This window comes from Cannabis sativa, chromosome 5 (assembly GCF_029168945.1).
Source record: "Cannabis sativa cultivar Pink pepper isolate KNU-18-1 chromosome 5, ASM2916894v1, whole genome shotgun sequence".
In the NCBI taxonomy this organism is placed as follows: Eukaryota; Viridiplantae; Streptophyta; class Magnoliopsida; order Rosales; family Cannabaceae; genus Cannabis; species Cannabis sativa.
Genome location: NC_083605.1, coordinates 13726094 through 13746038, shown reverse-complemented (window position 1 = coordinate 13746038; position 19945 = coordinate 13726094). Strand labels below are relative to the sequence as shown.

General features: G+C 26.8%; 2 protein-coding genes across 2 annotated transcripts; both read right to left on the bottom strand.

The window, feature by feature from the left end:
- Window positions 1-3559: 3559 nt before the first annotated feature.
- On the bottom strand, window positions 3560-6623 carry LOC115715813 (F-box protein PP2-A13). The gene is made up of 3 exons (XM_030644485.2): window positions 5999-6623; window positions 5779-5897; window positions 3560-4041 (listed from the first exon to the last, which is right to left on the bottom strand). Exons 1-3 carry the CDS (start codon window positions 6338-6340, stop codon window positions 3621-3623), a joined length of 882 nt encoding a protein of 293 aa, XP_030500345.2. The 5' UTR covers window positions 6341-6623; the 3' UTR covers window positions 3560-3620.
- Window positions 6624-16402: 9779 nt separating this feature from the next.
- LOC133038171 (uncharacterized) lies at window positions 16403-18217 on the bottom strand. The gene is made up of 3 exons (XM_061116233.1): window positions 18175-18217; window positions 17518-17526; window positions 16403-17418 (listed from the first exon to the last, which is right to left on the bottom strand). The coding sequence occupies exons 1-3, from the start codon at window positions 18215-18217 to the stop codon at window positions 16403-16405; spliced, it is 1068 nt and encodes a 355-aa protein (XP_060972216.1).
- Between the last annotated feature and the right edge of the window lie 1728 nt (window positions 18218-19945).

Here is a 19945-nt window from a genome sequence, read left to right as displayed (position 1 = left end):
ACAAAAATAAAAGTTGACTAAATTATAATAATAATAATAATAATGTATTTTATTATTATTATTATTATTATTATTATTATTATTATTATTATTATTATTATTATTATTATTATTATTATTATTATTATTATTATTTGTCCTAATGATTTGGGAGTTTATATTACACACATAGTTATTATAGAATTTTGATACTTACATAAATAATATGTGATTGAAATTTATATATATATATATATAAATAGAAGTTGAGATTTGGTTTTATTTTTTGATAAAATGTAGATTTATTTGAGTAATTTGTGATATAAATACTTAACTTTAATTTTCAATTGTAAATAAATAACTATGTTTAATTTTTGCCGGTAATAATACTTAAGTTATAATTCTGGAAATTCTATAGGTACCTAGTTGTTAAGTAATAAGTGTTAAGTAAATTGTCACGTGGCAATTCCTGATTGGTCCAAGTTATTAAATTATTATTATTTTTTAAAAAAATTAGTTTAAATATACTAATAAAAAAAATAACACGTGGATAATGACTTAGCATTTAACGATCAAATACCTACAGAGTGCCAAAAATATAACTTTAGTATTATTACAGTAAAAAATTAAACTTAAGTATTTATTTGAGAGTTAAACTTATATATTTATGCCGCAAATTACTATTTATTTAATGTATGGAGAGTTTATTAATTTAGATGGTTCCTATCCAATCACTCAAGCATTGTATATAATATTTTTTTGGGTAAATAACAGTATAACTAACTAAATTTTTAAGTTTGTAAGCAGCATCAACCAAATATTTATTTTTAACGGTATAAGTACTCAATATTTGTAACACTGTAATTTTCTTTCAGTTTCGTTAGTACAAATTTCATTTTGAATTTATTAGAGATAATTACGTAAATTCTATTTTTTGCAAAGCTTTTACATTTTTATGTTGAAAAAATAACAAGTGTACAGAAAATAACATACAAATATAAAAATAAACAACAACAAATTAACAAGTGTATAACATAAAAATACATAAAAGACCGTATTTTCTGTAAATAAAATCATAAAAAATGTAAAAAGATTAAAATTTCGTACAATCATATTTTTGTAATTTTTTTTTATTGTTTTTGTGTATTTGTGAAATAATCCCTTTGTTAAAAAATATTTTTGGAAGTAATTGATGCTGCATATTTTGTCAAAGATCAATGATCTAGAAATTTGGGCTTTATATGTGGTCTGTTTAAGACAATAACAGAATCTGTACTGATGAGATTAGAGAAAAATTACGGTTTAACAAACATTGAGTTCTTATGCTGCTAAAAATAAATATTAGATTTATGCCACTTACAAACTTAAAACTTTTGGTACTTATATTTTCCAAAAAGAGAAAAACAGAAATATTTTAACACAATAAAGAAGGAAACATAATAGTTAAGAAACTTTGAAAAAAAAAATGGGTACTTCTTATGCAGAAAAGTTTCTTAGTCTTCTTCTTCTTCCTTTTTTTTTTTTTGTTTTCTTATAATTATATAAGTTGTAGTTATTTAGGACTACTCGTAATTTTTTTTAAAATTCTGAATAATTTACAGTATTAAAAATAAAGTTAAAACGTCGCTTACCAATCGTATAAGAAAAGACAGTCATGCAACAAAATATTTTAACTTTTATATTTTGCACTGTAAATTATTTAAAAAATTTACAGGTGAGTTTAAATAACTAAAACATACACAATACAAAAAAATAAACTACAAAACTCTTATGTGAATGTCAAAAATAGATAGAAGATCTATCAAAATACCACTATATACTTTTTTATTGTAAAATCACTTACTCTCATATTTGATAAATTGGCAAAATTAATTGTTTGTGGTATTTTCAAATTATATTTTGTTTCTTGTTTTGGTGTGAAAATATTTTTTAAATCAAAATATTCTATTTATGTAAATAAATAAATTAATTTTTTTTAATATAAAGTATATAATATCTTAATATTTATATTTATGAAAATTTACTAGGTTCATTGAATATAAATATTATGGAACTTACAACAATTGCGATAAATTTAAGAAAGAGTCTTTATTTGTATAAGTCAATTTGGTTTGTAATCATTAAGGGTGCGTTTGGAAATAACTGTGTAATTACTAGCTAGGGTAATTACTAGGGTGGTAATTACACAGTGTAGTAATTACACTATATTTTAAAATACAAGGTATGTTTGGATATGAGGTGGTAATTACATATGAATTCCTAATATCTTGTTTGTCAAAATAGTTAGTAATTACATAGGAAAATAATATTTTTTAGTAGCTAATGTTTAATATGGAAAGTTTTAAGTAATTACACAGTGTAATTACATTCAATTCTCATGGGGAGCCATGAGAATTGGAGAGTGTAATTGGAATCCCTCAATTACTTCCAATTACACAGTTACAGTGTAATTACATGGTCAGACAAACATGCCAAATTGTGTAATTACCTCCAATTACACACAAATCTAATTACATTGTGGCTTTCCAAACACATCCTAAATATTATTCAAATAAATTTCATTATTTGGGCATGACTTCATAGACTAGTAGTAATTTATAAAGATTGTTGATATCATGTATAATTTCGTGTGTTTTTTATTGTATGTTTATTTTTATCTTTTGTTGATAAATTGTTTAAACATATTGGTTTTTATTTAAACAATTTCTGGGTCTGTATAAATATTTTTATAATAAAATAAAAATTAATTATTTAATTTGAATAATTAAATTGATTATCATAAAAATTAAATTAATTATCAGGTTTTTTATTGAAAAGTGAAAACAAAATAAAGATTGATTATTTTAGAGAAAAATAAATCATTGATTGGATTTTGGATTGGACAAAAGGCTGCATTACACGAATTAACAAAAGAAGATAAGACAAAGTCTATTTATAATATATTTATATATTAAATTATATTATTCCAATTTGTTTGGTGGTCCATCCTTGTTGGATGGTAGTAGTTGAGTTGAGATTGAGATTGAGATTTCTTCATTTTTCATGCGTCTTACAAAGAGTATTGACATTTCTTTTAATTCAATTCAAGAATCTCTCTTCAATATATTGATAATATAAAAATATTATATACAAATGCAATTATGTTACGTTATTAAGACAAAAAAAAAAACGTCAAATTTTATTCTTTTTTGACTTTAAACTCAAATGCTTAATTCTATTTAAAAATAAATTTCTATACTCTATTAAAGAATAATGATTAATTTGCTATACAAAATTAAGTAATAATAACTTTTAAATTATAATTAGTTGTACATATTCTAAGTCCCTTATTAATAAAGTATATTTCTATATACAAAAAGATTACATCTACATATATTTTATAAATTTATTTATGTAAAATTAATAATTTTATTTTAAACTGTAATATATGTATAAATATTATATTATTTGAAAATAATTACATTATGATTTAATATTAATAATTATTTATTGTTATTATTATTATTATATTGATATTTTTTAATATTTTAATTTTTGTTTAAGTATAATTTTATTTAATTATAATTTCTTAATTAAAATATAATTTATAATGAATTACTTGCTCAGCTCACATTTGTACATTTGTCACAGAAACACACACGCTAAGATTTCAACAACTTATTAGAAATCTGAGTTGGGTATATAAACACAGAATCTAAGGAGAGACCACCTTTAGTGTGTGTGCAATCAATTTGAAGCATTGAAAAGTTAATCTTGATGATCATATTAGGATTTTCCACTTGAAAATCACCCACATGGTAATGGACCCATTTTCCATAATTGTTCAAATAACATTCTAATGAAGCTTTATGACCGTTGGATGTTGATAAGTTGAATCGAGCTGGCTTTATATCCCACCCATGAACTTGATCAACATTACAAACTCTTCTCCCAAATCTTGTTGAACCTTTGCCTAATTGTAGTCGAAAGTAGAGGCTATAACTCCCTTCTCCCAACACTAACTCTAACTCTCCAATCACTTCAACCCACCAAATTTGTTGTAAATAAGCCACTGTTTCGAATCTGTATAAACATAAATTAATGACTAAATTTTTTAATTAATATATATTTTTTAAAAAAAGTGATCATGTTAGGTCATTCAATGAAGATTCGAATATATATGAACACTATACAAAGAAAGCATCCACAAAATAGAGAAAGTGGATAAGATCAAAAGAAAATGCCTTAATTTGAAGCTAAGTAATGGTGTGAATAAATTAATGGATAAGCTTATTAGACTATGACAGAGCATATCATCTTCCAGGGCCCGGAAATGTCTCTGTTTTGTTTGTTTGTTTTTTTTTTTCTTCTTTTTAAACAACAAAAAAAATCATTTATTCTTGGATCTTTTATTTTGGATTGAATTAATTTTTGGGTCTTTTAAAAAATAATACTTTATTCTTGGGAATTAAGTATATCCAGGGAAGGGAAGGAGCCAGGAGGTAGAAAATTAATTTATTTAAGAGGGACCAAAAATTTAAGGACACTGACAAAGAAAATTGAGAAGGACGAATATCAATTTATCAATTTTTTTTTAAATTACTATTGGGAGTATTAGTAGTCTTCAACATTTTCTATATGTCTTATTAATTAGCGATATTCTTTAATTTTTTTTTTAATTTATATAAAACACGCTATTTAATTACATCAATAGCGATATGATATTGAGGAGAATGCTAGGTATCAATAATATCCTTCAGCAATTTTTTTTTTTAAGAGAAAATTATACTCTTTACCCTTTTTATATTGTTCTCTTTTATTTTTACTCTTTTTTTTAAAGTCTATCATTTTTACTTAAATATTACATTAATTTTGCCCATGTCACTTCAAAATACTCTCCATGTGACTGTTTTATGTCAATGTATTTTGGGTACAGTACATATAAAAAGAGGTATGTTTCAATTAAATATAAAATTAGAAGTAAATTTGATTAATTGATTAATAAAAGTGGTATTTTTCAACTTACCCTTTTTTTAAGTATTAAAAGAAAAATGAGTAATTAGTGCTAAATCAATCTCTTGATATTTTAATTTTTTTTTTTGTGATAATACCAATTAACTTCTTTTTTGTTTGTAAATTTGGTGTCAATTGAATTCCACTATTAAGATTACTACAAAGTACGTAGGTTGTATACGTGAGCTAATAAAATATGTCACATATCCACATGTTTACACATTAACAAAGAGGTATTAAATAAAAAATACAAAAAAAAAAATCACCATATTTTTATTTACTTTCTTACACAAAAAAATATTGATATACGATGATTTGTTCATATGTATATATATTGAACAGTACTCACATTCGCATATATCGATCTAAAAGTTAAAAATTATCGGATTATCTATTTCTTTTTTGTCATAATTTCAACAATGCCATAATTCGAATTATCTAAAAAAGAAAAGTTTTAAGTACATAACTGTGTAACCCTAAACATCCCAACAAGAAAAAACAATTATGAGCTTCCTTTAAATTACTATTGAATATCTGATGGCACAGTTATTCAGCCTCAAAGAAATCCAAAATCAGGAAATTTCCAGGAACTTTCTACTGTGCTTTCAAATATATTAATAAAGAAGATTTTACTATACATTCCTGATGGCTAAAAAGGAAACAGAGAGACTTTTGATATGAGTACGATTGAAAAAGATGATTGAAAAAGAAACAACGTATTTTTGAACACAGAGAGAGGTAGTCAAAAACTCAAAGTCAACAAACCCAATTTTCTTTAACAAATGAGTTCTTAATTGAATTTCTGACCTTGATTCTTGAGTTGGAATGTAATTCCAATACCTTCGATCATCTATTCCAGTTATTCTCAAGGCCTTTGACGATATCGACAAACAAAGTTTCCCACTACTCTTCTCCAACCAAGCTTCCTATACATAATAATAATAATATAACATTTGTAAGAGATACTGTATATATAAATAGTTATAAATGAAAGGTAATTATAATTATATATTTATTTATTTATTACCTTGGTACCACCATCGAAGCGATTTGGTTGACACAATTTAGAATATATATGTTTCTTAGGCAAGTAGGTTTGAGATTGAAGTAGTAGTTTCTCAAGAAGAAAGTTGTAATTGGATGGAAGCTTTGACTCCCAAACAAAATCAGCCAAAGAAGCACCATGAAAAGCTCTGTTCAACAAAGCCAGTTTACAGATCTCAGGTGGATTCAAGTATTTTATAATGGTTGAGATACAATTCTCCGGCAAGTCATCCAGCACCGTTTTCGCCTTTTTCGAATAACCAAAGTTTATTCCATTACCACTACTCTCTCTTGATTCACCTAACACTGAGAAACCAGCCCCCATAAACACAGACACAAGGTTATTAATTATTTTTTAGTTATTTGAAATGTAATAATATATATGAAGAGAAGAAGGTAATCTATTAAGGAAAAACAAAAGTGAATGAAGAAGTTTATAATGGGTAGTAGAGGAGAAGGTGATAAAGGAGATGGGGAAGGATCAAAGGAACCAATTTCTTTTCATTGAGGAAACACAGACAAAGGGATAAAGTAAGCCTTTTGTTTTTGATTATACGAATCTACGCCAGGAGTGTGCATGGGACTAATTTATATATACATAGATATAAATATGTTATAAAAGATTTCAACATGTAATATAGTACGTTATTAACTTATTATCTGCTATTAATTTATTTATTTATTAACAGTAATTGATTTATGTCATACTAGACCCTGTGCTAATGCCGGTTAAGCCATGCTTAGAGGCCATCCATGTTGAGAATTATGGGATTCCATTTCAAAACCAATTGGCAATGAGTAGAGTAGCCCATGTTCTTATATATGGCTCAATTCTTTACCATTTATTCTATATGGGACAATGTCCACAACATTCTCCCTCAAGATGATGGCTATTTTTTGCTCATCAATCTTGAACCGTATCAGAGTGGATATGGTCACTATTTGTATATAGGTGCGGATCGGATAGGATCACGCCCGCAAGGGATATAGCTCTGATACTTTATTGAGAATCATGGAGTTCCATCTCAAAACCAATTGGCTATGAGTGGAGTAGCCCATGTTCTTATATATGGCTCAATTTTCTACCATTTATTCTATGTGGAACAATGTCCACAACATAACTTAAATTATAATTTCCCTCTCCCCCCAAAATAACTAAGGTCCAATTATATTTTGGGCCGACCCTGATTTATGTGATTATAATTTATTAATTACATGATATACTTATTTTACTTTACATGTTTTAATTTTTACTTTCATTTTCATATTCTTTTAGATAAACCTATTTTTTTTTTGTTTTATAAATAATGTTCCTATTATACCCTTAGATTAATGTAAATTATATGCTAGATTTAAGTGGAAGGTGAGTGTATATTAGGCAACCCTCTCACAAAAGTGGGTATATTTTAATGAAATATAATATAAGAGTATTTTTGATTAATAGATACAAAAAAGAAGTATCCTTCATCTTATCCCTTATTTATATGACAAATATAAAACTATTAGAATAATACAAAATAAAGAAGAAGATGATGAATAGAGAAAAAGAAGTGAATGATAATTTTTAACTAGTTTATTTAATGGGATGAATCCTTAATTTTACAAAAATATAACTCAAAGAATAAAAAACTAAATCATTGAAATAAAAAGAAATACAATCAAGCATTTATGGTGATAGTTGATATGATTGATTCGAATATCTATTAACAATATTTTATAATACTTCCTATTGGATGTCCAAAATAATTGACTTATTAAAAACTTTGTTAGAAAATCTACTAGGATAAAAACTTGGTCAAGGAAATAAGAGTGCAGAGATCTTTTAATTAACGTATTTTGATCTTGTGTACATCCATCTAGACCCTAAAATCAATGTCAAACAATATTCATCTAGACCCTAATGAACTGTTAGCTACTCATGTTCATCGTAGTAATTTCACACATATTAATTTAAAATAGAAGAAGAAAATAGAGAAGAAAAGAATGCTGAAAACCCTGGTGAGAAAGCCTTCAATATTGATTTTGCTCTCTAAAATTCGTACTCCTTGATTGCTTCTAATCAAGAGTTTCTGAGTTTTTTTAAGCTCTGAAAACGTACTAAAAACACTAATAATAATGTGTTTCTATAGGCTAACAAAGATACTAAATAGATTTAAAATTTAAACTTAAACAAGATAAAAATCGCAGCTCTATCTTTTTTTTTTTTCCGCTATCTTTTTATCTTTCTTTCTTCTTCTTTTTTTTTTTTTCAGAAATTTCCTGCTGCAATGACTGATAGTATTTTGGCCATAACTCTCTTGATATTACTCGGAATTGGACGATTCAAGATGTGCCGAATAGATGAAAGAGATATCTAGAACTTTTATGTTTTGACTTTTTCTAAAATCTGATCAGAACATAGTCTAATTTAGGCTTGAAGTTTCTGCTTTATTTTCTTGCACAATTTTCTCTATTTTATAGTTCATCTTTTTGTGAGATTTGACTAATTTATACATTCCAAGTGTCGAAACCTGAAATTAAAGAAAACATGCATAAATTTATTTCAAAAAGTGATAATAAAGATAAAAATTAACTCTAAAAATAACAAAAATAATAGGCTAAAAATATCTTAACAATTTCCCCCAAACTAAATCCTTACTCGCCCTTGAGTAAGACTAACAACTAAAAACAACACAACCTAAATGAAACAAGTCAATCAACCGAAACATGATCAATTTTCAAGTAAGATAAATAATATGGTTATGAGAAAAAATTTCACCTCTAATTCAGAATTTCAGTTCAATCACACACTTGATTCACCTCAATCTTTTACTCAATTCATGAAACTATAATTAGCACTTAACTAATAGTTGAAATAATTTATGCATGCCAATTACAACTATCAATCCACTAACCCAATATATTCCATAAGCTTGCAATACTTACTATTCTCTACTAATAAAAAACAATGCACAACCAAAAATCAAAAAATCTTTCTAGACTTGTAATGTTAGACTTAGGTACGGGTAGATAGAATGATCATTTAGGCTCACCTATACATTAAGTTTCTCCATTTAATTCACCCAATATTTATTTTTACAAACAATCCCAATACTCCCTTTTTTTTTTCTTATTCCATGAGAGAAAATTTGTTTGTTTTTTTTTCTTTCGACAACATTGCAATACTTTATTTTTATTTCTTTTTTTTTTTTTTCGAATTTGACACTTATTGTCAGATTTTTCTTTTTTTTTTTCTTTTTTAAGTTGTTGCCAATCAATTTTTTTTTACAAATTCTCTCAATTTTCACATATATTCCCACACATATATCACAAACTTCCCATCAAAATTCTCCCAAATTAAAGATCCACTTATGGTATAATTTAGGGTCAAATTTTAGATATTCGTGGGTTTATCTTATTTAGGCTCAATATGTGTAGAAACAAAGAAATAAAGTTAATGTTCAAAAATAGTAACTAGGATAAAATTACAGGGATGATTTGAAATGCACAATTGATCCAAAGAATGCCTTCCTAGTCATGCATAATTTATTATTTTGCCTCAAATAACAAGTAATCAAGTTTTAGAATTTTTTTCAAACAACCTTCCACATTTCACAATTAGCATACATAAACCAATTCAATTGCTTGAAATTTACTTATTATGATTCCATGTTCTTTTAAATCACAAAATTAAAATTAGTCAAGAATGTAATATCACCAAACATGCTAGTTTTTCAAAAAATAAATGAAATTTCCAAATCATGCTATCTACGCACTTTCAAATTGACTCATATTTAGAAAAATTGACTCAAACAACACAAAAAAAAAAATAATAACTGAAATGACTAACATGAAACTAAAAATTTAAAGTTCACCTTAATTGACACATTGTCCCCAATGTGACACCAAAGAATAGGAAAAATAGAACTTACTTGGGGTGCCTCCCAAGAGCACTGTCGTTAACATCATATAGTCGGATACTGGTTTCCTCTTACAAAATTCAACTGGGATACAATCTACTTCTTGCATCCATAAAGTGCTTGTACCAAATGTCGAAAAATGTCCTCCAATGTTGTGAATTTCAAAGCTATGCCTAGAATGAGAGTCACCTTCCCAATTCTCACACATCAGTCTTTTCCATTGGTCATGAGATCTCTCCAGCTGAACACATTGAAGCAATCTTCAATGAACTCACTAGTGACCACAATGTGTTCATCACCTTTGTGAATATACGAACTAATAACCAATATACTGTCCCTGAAATTGAAGCTTTACTCATGGCTTAAGAAGTTCGTTTTGAAAAGTCAGCTCAAGAATTGGATTTCTCAAAGCTTGAAGCAAATATTGCTCACACAAAACCATTCACTGGTGGCAAATGTACCTTTTCTTCTCCCTATTTCCCTAATTCGACTAATCGTGGCTCTCATTTTGTGTCTCGAGGTCATCAAATGCAAAATAGCAAATGTGCTATACTCAGCTCATCCTCCTCCTCCTGGCTTTGGCCAACAACCTACTCAAATTACAATTAGAGGAAGTCAATCTCGTGGATCACATCCACCTTCAAAAGGAGCTTTTACATATGGCAGCGACCAATAATCACCATGGGGACAAAAGGTTCAATGTCAGCTGTGTCATAAACTTGGTGATACAGTGGCCAAATGCTTTTATAGATTTGATAAATCATTTCAAGGACCAAAAACCTTGCAAGCATTTACTGGCAGTGCCAACATTGTTGAAGCTTCTCAATTGTACGCTTCACCAGAAACCATTGGGGACACCAGCTGGTATCCAGATATAGGTGCTACTCACCACTTGACTACCAATGCACATAATCTTTCCTACACACATGACTACCAAGGTGATCAACAAATTCAAATGGGTGATGGTTCAGGTTTGCCCATTTGTTGTGATATTTTGCACACGCAAGTGTACGTATCGTTACAAGTAGTAAACTCACCAGGAGTGAGGTCGATCCCACATGAATTGTAGTTAAGTACGTTAAAATTAAACTTTTACTTCTATTTGGTTAAATAAAAATTAAGAAAGAGTTAAAAATAAGAAAACTAGTAAGAAGCAAATATTTAAGAAAATTGATAGGTAATAAAAATTAGGGCTTCGATTTCAATTGTTTCTATTGATTATGGCCTAATATGATTATTTTCCTAAGGTTAATTTTTATGCAATAACAAGTTTACTAAGGTAATTTATAGTCTTCTCAGATATATAAATCTCAATCACATGCAAACTTTCTACTTTCGTGATAAATTTGACATGCAACAGGTATTAAGCATAAAAACCCTATAAGCTATCTAAACGATATAGGTACTCTCGTCCTATATCGAAATTCAGTTCTATTTTACTATAGCATATTTGACACTCACTTCTCAAATCTCGCATCAAAATTAAAGACAATTAATTGGTGATCAGACAATCAAAAGTAATTAAGCACAAATAAAATAGAATACATAGAAATTAGGGGGAAAATAAATCATATTAAAATTATAAACAATGTTAAACAATATCCATCTAACCCTAATTAAATGTTTAGCTACTCATGTTTATGAGAGTACAATCACACATATTAACTTTAAGAAAAGAGTGAAAATAGAAAAGAGAAGAATGCTGAAAACCCTCTTAAGAATGCCTCCAATATTGCAGTTGATCTCTCCACTTCGCATCTGTATTCTCTCTCTTTTTTTTTCTCTCTGAAATTGCTTGCCGAAATCAACTCCCTTCTTCCCTTTATATAGGCATTGAAGGCCTAAAAAGATGAAAACAACGCACATGTTTACATTCCCATTCGCATTTAAATTTTTGGGAAACCTCAAACGAGATATTTTTTCTGCTGCGTTGACTGATAGTATTTTTATCATAACTCTCTCAATATTACTCGGAATTGGACGATTCAAGATGTTCCGGAAAGATAAAAGAGAGATCTAGAACTTTTATGCTTTGACTTTTTCTAAAATCTAATCAAAACATCATCGAATTTAGGCTTGAAGTTTCAGCTTTATTTTCTTGCACAATTTTCTCTATTTTAAATATCATGATATTTTTATCTTTTTCCCATCTTTTTCTCTGATATTTTTCTAATCTTCTTCTATTTTAAATCTGCACAAATAAAAGATAACAAGCGTAAAAATGCTCCAAACATGATTAAAACTCAATTAAAAATATACTAAACTTAATCTAAAATTAATACTAAAAATAACCTAACACCATTCACACAGTAGGAAAAACATCTCATCTTTCTTCCTTTCACTCAAAAAATCTGGTGCTTAAGAATTTGTTGCATGTACCTTCCGTCACTAAGAAGTTGTTGATAACAGTGTTTGCTTTGAATTTTATCCCTCTTGCTGTCTTGTCAAGGATTTGGATACAACGAAGATCTTGCTGGTTGGAGGCTTGATCAAGGTCTATACAAGTTTGATGCCATTCAACTCCACTCTCTCACTCAAATAGAGCAGCTTAATACATCTAAATACTTTGTAACCTAGCTTAATAAGTTCCAATCCTCAATGTAACACTCATGTTATCCCTGTTGTTAATGCTGAATATTTATTTTGGCATAATAGATTAGGACACCCTACAATTAGGATTGTACAACATGCTTTATCCTCTTATAATATCAAAATTAACAACAAAACAATTGCTGGGTTTTCAAATTTATGTCATGATTGTTGCTTAGGAAAATATCACAAACTTTCCTTTCCCACATCCACTACTATTTACTCTAAACCACTACAATTCTTGCACTTTGATTTATGGGGTTAGGCCTTGGTCGTATTTTGGCTCATTTTCCTTCAAGTATGACACGAGATCTTACCAAATGCCTTTTCGTACTCGCCCAACACCTTACTTTCTTAAACCTATGCGAAATCTTGACACATGGGAGTGCCTTGGTCGCATATGGCACGTTCTTTTCTTCTAGCCCCAATGATGTTATCTTGTTCTTTATACTTCATTATTTCAACAAGTTAAGTCATTAGTGCCTTGTTGAAATTCTTGGTTTTGAAGTGAACTGGCTTGAGTTTCGATTCCAACTTAACTTTATTAGAAACTAGGCAACATAACCGCGCTTCGCGCGGTTATTATACTAATTAATAAATATTTTTTTGATTTTTTTACCATTTACGGTTATTATATTATGTTATGCTGCAAATATCTTTTCATTGTATTATAAAAAAATGTATTAACTTTTGTGTTAATTTTAAAGTAGTAACTAACAATGGTTAGTTTGGTAGGATTTAATAATTTTATTAGTAATTTTAAATTTTATATTTTTATCATAAATTTATTACAAGAAAATACAAAAAACTTATCTCTAAAGTACAAAAAACACTTAATTCATTCTCCAATTTTGACTATTTAAAAAATTAAAACTAAATTTATGAAAAACTAAAATAATAACAAAATATTTAAATAGACAAAAAAATTTACAAAAATAGTGACATTATATTCCATAAAATTCAAATAATGAAGAAAAAAACAACGAAGATTGAAAAATTAAAAAAAAATAAAAAATGTTCAAATATTAGAATGTCATATAATAACCTATAAATTTATACCTTCATACATATGCATATATTCATTCAATTATTTTTTTATGTGATTACTTTTTATAAATAAAATAAAAAATTATTTTCAACTTTTGGACAAATAAAATTTGGAGAAAAATACTTATATAGACTTACTTAAAAAAATTTAGTTTCTAAAATCGTTTTTTATTTTATAAATTAAGAAGATATAGATGTAAAATAGAAAAAATAATCTCAAAATGAATTTAATCTATAAATATATAAATAATAATAATAATAAAAATTATAATATTTATTTATAAATAAATTTAGTCTAAGTAGATATTATTTTAGAAAAATTATTACTTGTAAAAATATAAATAATATGTTGTATATATATTTTTTTAAATCCTTATCAAATAAAACATTAATCAATTACTCATAAGAAAGTGCTATTTTTTTAAAAGATCAAAATGACATAATAAGAACATTAAATAACACCTAAATAAATAACCTACCTAAATAACACCTTAAGTATTTCTAAACTCTGGGACTTTAAGTTTGTATTTGTAGTAGTTGCCACAGATAATATACTTTATATATTAATTAAAAATTAAAAACTTATTGGGTAATACATAAATCAACGCCCTTAGAAAAATATTTATTGGACATGAAAAGTAGCATAATAAAAGTATTTTTAAACCATGTGGGACTCTAAGTTTGTATGTGCAGTAATTTTTTTAAAAAAAATAATATTTATATGCCTAAAAGAGTATTTAAACAATATGACACTTTTTTTTTGTAAATAAAAATATTTTTATTTATAAATTTAAAAAATTGTGTAAATAATATATTAAAAATAGTAACATATTTATATGTATAAAAAATATTGAATTAATTATAGTTCTTATTATATTATAAAAAATATATTATTATATATATATGTGTATTTTTATGTTAAAGAAAAATTATAAAGAAAGAAAAACTTATATATAATTTGTAAATTACTTAATTGTTAAAGATATATAATCATTTATCAAAATATGAATGATAAATTATTTAATTTTATATATTAAATAAAAATTATAAATTTGTTGGGTAATACATAAATCAATACCCTTAAAAAAAATATTGATTGGACATGAAAATAACATAATAAAAATGTTAATTATAACCTAAATTTTATAATAGTTTATTTCTAAACAAAATATAAAAATGTTACAAGATTTTAAAAATACAATGAAAAAAATTTAAGATACCACCAAGATTATTTTGCGTTTTTTGTTTAATATTTATATATAGATATAGATTTTCTATATTAAATAAAAATTTAAAACTTATTGGATAAAACATAAATCAATAAAGAAAAATATTTATTGAATATGGAAAGTTGCATAACAAAAGTGTTATTTATAACCTACATGAATAACACATTAGGTGTTTCTAAACCATGTGGGACTTTAAGTGGATATGTATGGTAGTTTATTTCTTAACAAAATATGAAAATGTCACAAAATTTTAAAAATATAATAAAAAAAAATGTAAGATGCCACTTAGACTCCTTTATGCTTTCCTTTATATTTATATATAGATATTAAAGAAACTAGCCTAGAGTGAAACCCTAGGTATATGAAAATTAACACTTTCTCGAGGAATTAGTCTCATATGGCCTTTTTCTTGCCACGTGGCATTCAAACAAGGTGTCATTTAGTACTGTAGTCGAGTTTAGTCTGTCTTTTGTCTTTTTGCTTTTTGGTCAAAGTCATGAAGTTGATTTTCTAATTTCTTAAAAATCAAGTATAAAAATTTTAAAATCAAAGGAGATTATTAAAGGCAACAACACATAATTGACAATGAATCTTGATAGTTAGACTTAACTTCAGTGTTCTTTCATTGCTTTAATTACTTTGCTTTGTATCTATTTATGTGCTACATTAGTTATTTGTTCTAACATTGTTTTTACATGTTTGAACTTTAAGTGTTTATGTAATTGTAGATGTTATTAGTTTTTTATTCTAACATTGTTTTGAGATGTAAGAACTTTAAACTCTTGTGAAATTGTTGCTTCCATTTTTTTTTTGTAAAAGTGAATCTTAATTACAACAAACAATAACGGAATAAAATAAAAGAAATTTGAAAATATAAAAGTGCAAGGAAAGAATTCAAACGAGATTCTTAAGTTATAAACATAGTCCAATAATTTCACACTTCTCCTCAAAATAGGAGGTTTGAAATTTGAATCCCTCTCTCTCAATATTAAAAAAAAAACTCTATAATATAAATATCTAATGTTGCCATATTTTTATAAACTTAGCAAAAAAAAAAAAAAATTTACCCATGTTTACTTAAAGGGAATGGGAATGAATGGTATGGTATTGATTCCCATAGAATTGTTTACTAAATTTTGGAAAGGGAGAAAGTAGTAGGACCCACACAAATTTAGGAGAAAACAAAGGGAAAGGTTCTCCCCATTTTTATAGGGAATACCTTTCCCATTCCTAGCTTAATTCATTCTAATTTTAATTTTATTAATTAAAAATAAAAAAGACAAATATGTCCTTTAAAAATCTATAAACAAAAAAATAATTACATATTCTAATAATGACAATTTTGTCAAATTAAAGCATTCCGATTACCTTTCCTAGTTATGTAAACAAAATAATATGATTCTGTTTTTCTTTCCGGACAGTTTAGTAAACAGCATAATAAAATATTGATTCCGATTATTTTTTATTTTAAACCGATACATTTCTCTCATTGATTATTTTGATTCCAATTACAGTTTAGTAAACGTGCCATAAATAAAAGAATGACAAACATCCTAATTATAAAACACTAAAAAGAATTGAAAAAGTATCACTATCTAAATAAAATAATAAAACATACTTAAATCATATAAACAGAGTAGGTAAAATCCAAATTGGTCTTCTTCGATCCATTTTAATGATTGCATCAAAATCGAAATTAATAATTTTTGTGCACTTTCTAGTTTCCATATTGTAAACACCCAATTCGTAAGGCCCATTATAATTTTCTCTAGGATCTTTGTCATGAGTAAAGTAAATACAATTCTTTTGGCACCCAGGAAAATGTGAAGCCTGAACAGAAATACAAGTATTATCACCTAAAAACAAGGCCTCATCACCCAAATTTGCCATCTTCTCAAATTTTTGGTCATCAGATCTTAATTTGAAAACCATAAAATACCTGGTCAAATGAAAAGCCTCGACTTTTCGAAACCTCTTAACAATCAAATAGTCTCCCGTAAATGATTCAACTAAATATTTTGAATAAGAAAAAGGTTTTCCATCAATCTCAAGTTCTTCATAGGGTTGGAGTTTAAGGTTGTTCTTGTAGAACATAATATCATTCAATTTAAACTTTGTTGGCACCTTACTATGTGGGATTTCAAAACCTGTCCATAAAGAATCTTTGGAAACCTTACAACTTGTTATATTTATAGTAGAACAACAATCACTCTGTGTTCCACATATAACTGATACTTTAAAATTTTGGGAATGGGATTGGTCTGGTGTACATATTGCCATCTTCCTAATTAGATATTCACGAGGAAAGAAATCACTTAAACCTGAATCTGCAGTAGTTTCAAACAATGGTGGAAGTTCAATAACTGTTGTATTATTATGATTATTATTCTCCTTTTTATTTTGTCTTTGTGCAAAGGGTTTATACAGTGTTAAATTGAAGTTTTCATCTTGACTAAGTAACCATCCTTGAGATGAACCACAAATATTTGGAGGAAGTATTGGTTTTGATGACAAGAATTTGTTATTCAACACATCATACACACTCCATTCATCTTTATTATCACTTTCTGTGTTAGGAACCAAAAGCAATGGTACTTGATGCTCACTTAATTTCACAACTCGATTTTTGTTGTCTTTTGCTATAGAGTGCCACGAACAACATGTATTACTGAATGCCAAACAGTCTTTTAGAGTATATAAATTTTGAAAAACTATGTCTAAGAGGTGACTTGGCAAACCTGCCCAATCTGACCAAAAAGAAAATCAAAAAAGACATTACTAATTCTACCTAGTACGTCTCCAGCAAAAAAAAAATTCTACCTAGTACGTCCAAAGGACAAGAATATATTGTAAATAACATAGACATAAACACATAATCATTTAACCAAAAGAATATCCATTATCAAATAGTTTTTCCATCAATTGGCAAAATAGTTAAAAATATGACTTTTATTAGTTTTTTATTTTCTTTTTAGAATTGAAATTAAAAGGTCCTACTAAACATGCTATTTTTTAATTTAAAAGTCATTAACAAAACAAAATGGCTTAATTATTTTAAAGCAAATATTAATAACTAACTCCATCCAATCAGACTAAAAAATAAAAATGATTTTTTTTAAAGAAAAAAAGACTAAAAAATAAAAAAGTAATTTTTTCATTTTTACACTTCAAAACAATTTTTTTTTTTGTACGATTTTTTTATTTTATATTTTTACGGAATTATACCTAGAAACTTTTATTGCAAGTAGCGTTGCAACCTAAATTGCAACAAAAAATCGTATAGAAATCCCTATTGCAACTAGCCCTGTAATGATTTTAAAAAACCAAATCGTAAATTAAAAAAAAAGTTAAAAAAATAGTATATAAGGTAATTTTCTAATAAAAAAGTGTGGTACCTCCGCATACATATGTTTCTGCAAATGGTGTTACAACATCCATGATGATGAGAAGTACTATTACTGATCTCCCTCGAGCTTTAGTATTGGAGAAAGGAGATTATTTAGAGTACTACGTACTTAATCTCTCGACTTTCTTTTATAAAGTGGAGATACATAATGACTCTATTAAGCCTAAACTTATTAGAAAAAAAGGAGAAAAAAAGATAGTATATTTTAGTTATTATATATCTTTTATTTTAAAGAAGCGAACGAATATATATCTTTCATTCAATAGTCAAAATATATAGAGAAAACCATTCAAAAATAAAGTATTGCAGCGTTATAAAAAAAATAAAGTAATATATAGTTGGAAAAGATAATACATAAAATAAAATCAAAAGTAATGATAATAATACTAAATGATTTGAAAAAAAAATTATATACTCATATTTATATACACAGAAGGGACATAGACAATTACAAATAGAGAGTAATAACTAGAGTGTTCATTGGACCACATTCAATATTTTTAGGCCTATTCAAATTCAATCTATTTATATATTAAATGTTAGATTTTATCCTCCAATCTGATCTAATTAATTTCAGTCCAATTGATCTAACCTCATTAAATCTATTCTATCCTATTACATATAGATTTATTAATTTAATTTAGAATTATTCAATATTTTAAACATATTATTTTTTAGATCGGATCGGATCTATCCATATTTTAGGGATTGGAATCCAGGACAAAAAGAGTGAAATTTGTATCTTATAAAAAAAATCTAACAAAAAGAAAAAATAAAAAACTATTATACATTTGTAACTAAATGACAAAAAAACGTAGTTGTCCACCTGCAAATATTTTCTTGCTGGAGATGAATACACAGTATAAATTGAGTGATTGGCTGACAAGCTCAACAATGTTTGAAGGTTTTTGTTTTTTCAAGAACAGCACAGGAAGCTATCCAAACAAATTACAAAACGGAAAACTTAGTTTCAAGAGTAATAAAAAGATAGAAAATACTATAATATTCCTCGATCGCATTGTGTTAAAGTGCATATCTCAAGTGAAACAATCTTCACATGCGTCTGCGCTTAAAATGCTTATGCACTGCGCGGTGTTTACTCACAATCTCTAATGAAGTAAACCTCCCTTGACAAATAGGGCAAGGATATAACTCAATATTTTGTGCTTCTGCTTCCCTTTCAACATCTTCAAAAGTAAATTCCTCTTCATTAACCTGTTCTTCATTTTCTCTTATAACCAGATTTTCATAAAGCAACATTGATTCTTGCAATACTATATCCAATTCATCTTCGCTCATACGGAAAAGGCTAGTTTTTTGACTTTTCTCCTTGCCTTGCTCAAACCTATAATATATAATACACTAGAAAATAATTAACCAGAAAAAGAAATTATTTATAGAAGCTAATTAACAAATTAACTGTAACCTTATTTTTCTTGATGGAGTAGGTTTAGTGTTAGTTATGTTGACCAATTCAGCCTCCAACTCGTTTTTCTACAACCCAAAAAAATTGTCATTAGTTTCAAGAAAAAGACATTACTATTAATTTTACAGAACCTTCTCCAATCCATCGACAAAGCTCAATTGTGAGTTTCTTAGAAGATGCAAGAACACTTTGATCTTCATGGTCAAATAGTTCACGCAGTATCTTCAGGATTCTATTTGGAGGCACAACTTTATCACCAAACTCTCTATAAAAAGTGAAAATTAACTCAGTTATATCACAAAATACCATAATATAACTGACCAGAAGATAATCT

Bases quoted from the DNA above. Each gene is read 5' to 3' on its own strand.
- LOC115715813 (XM_030644485.2), bottom strand. From the start codon at position 6,340: ATGGGGGCTGGTTTCTCAGTGTTAGGTGAATCAAGAGAGAGTAGTGGT. The intron at 5,898-5,998 runs GTAATAAATAAA...TATTATGTATAG, and splicing joins GCTTCGATGGTGGTACCAAG to GAAGCTTGGTTGGAGAAGAG. The intron at 4,042-5,778 runs GTCAGAAATTCA...ATGTTTATACAG, and splicing joins ATTCCAACTCAAGAATCAAG to ATTCGAAACAGTGGCTTATT.
- LOC133038171 (XM_061116233.1), bottom strand. From the start codon at position 18,217: ATGGATGTTGTAACACCATTTGCAGAAACATATGTATGCGGAG.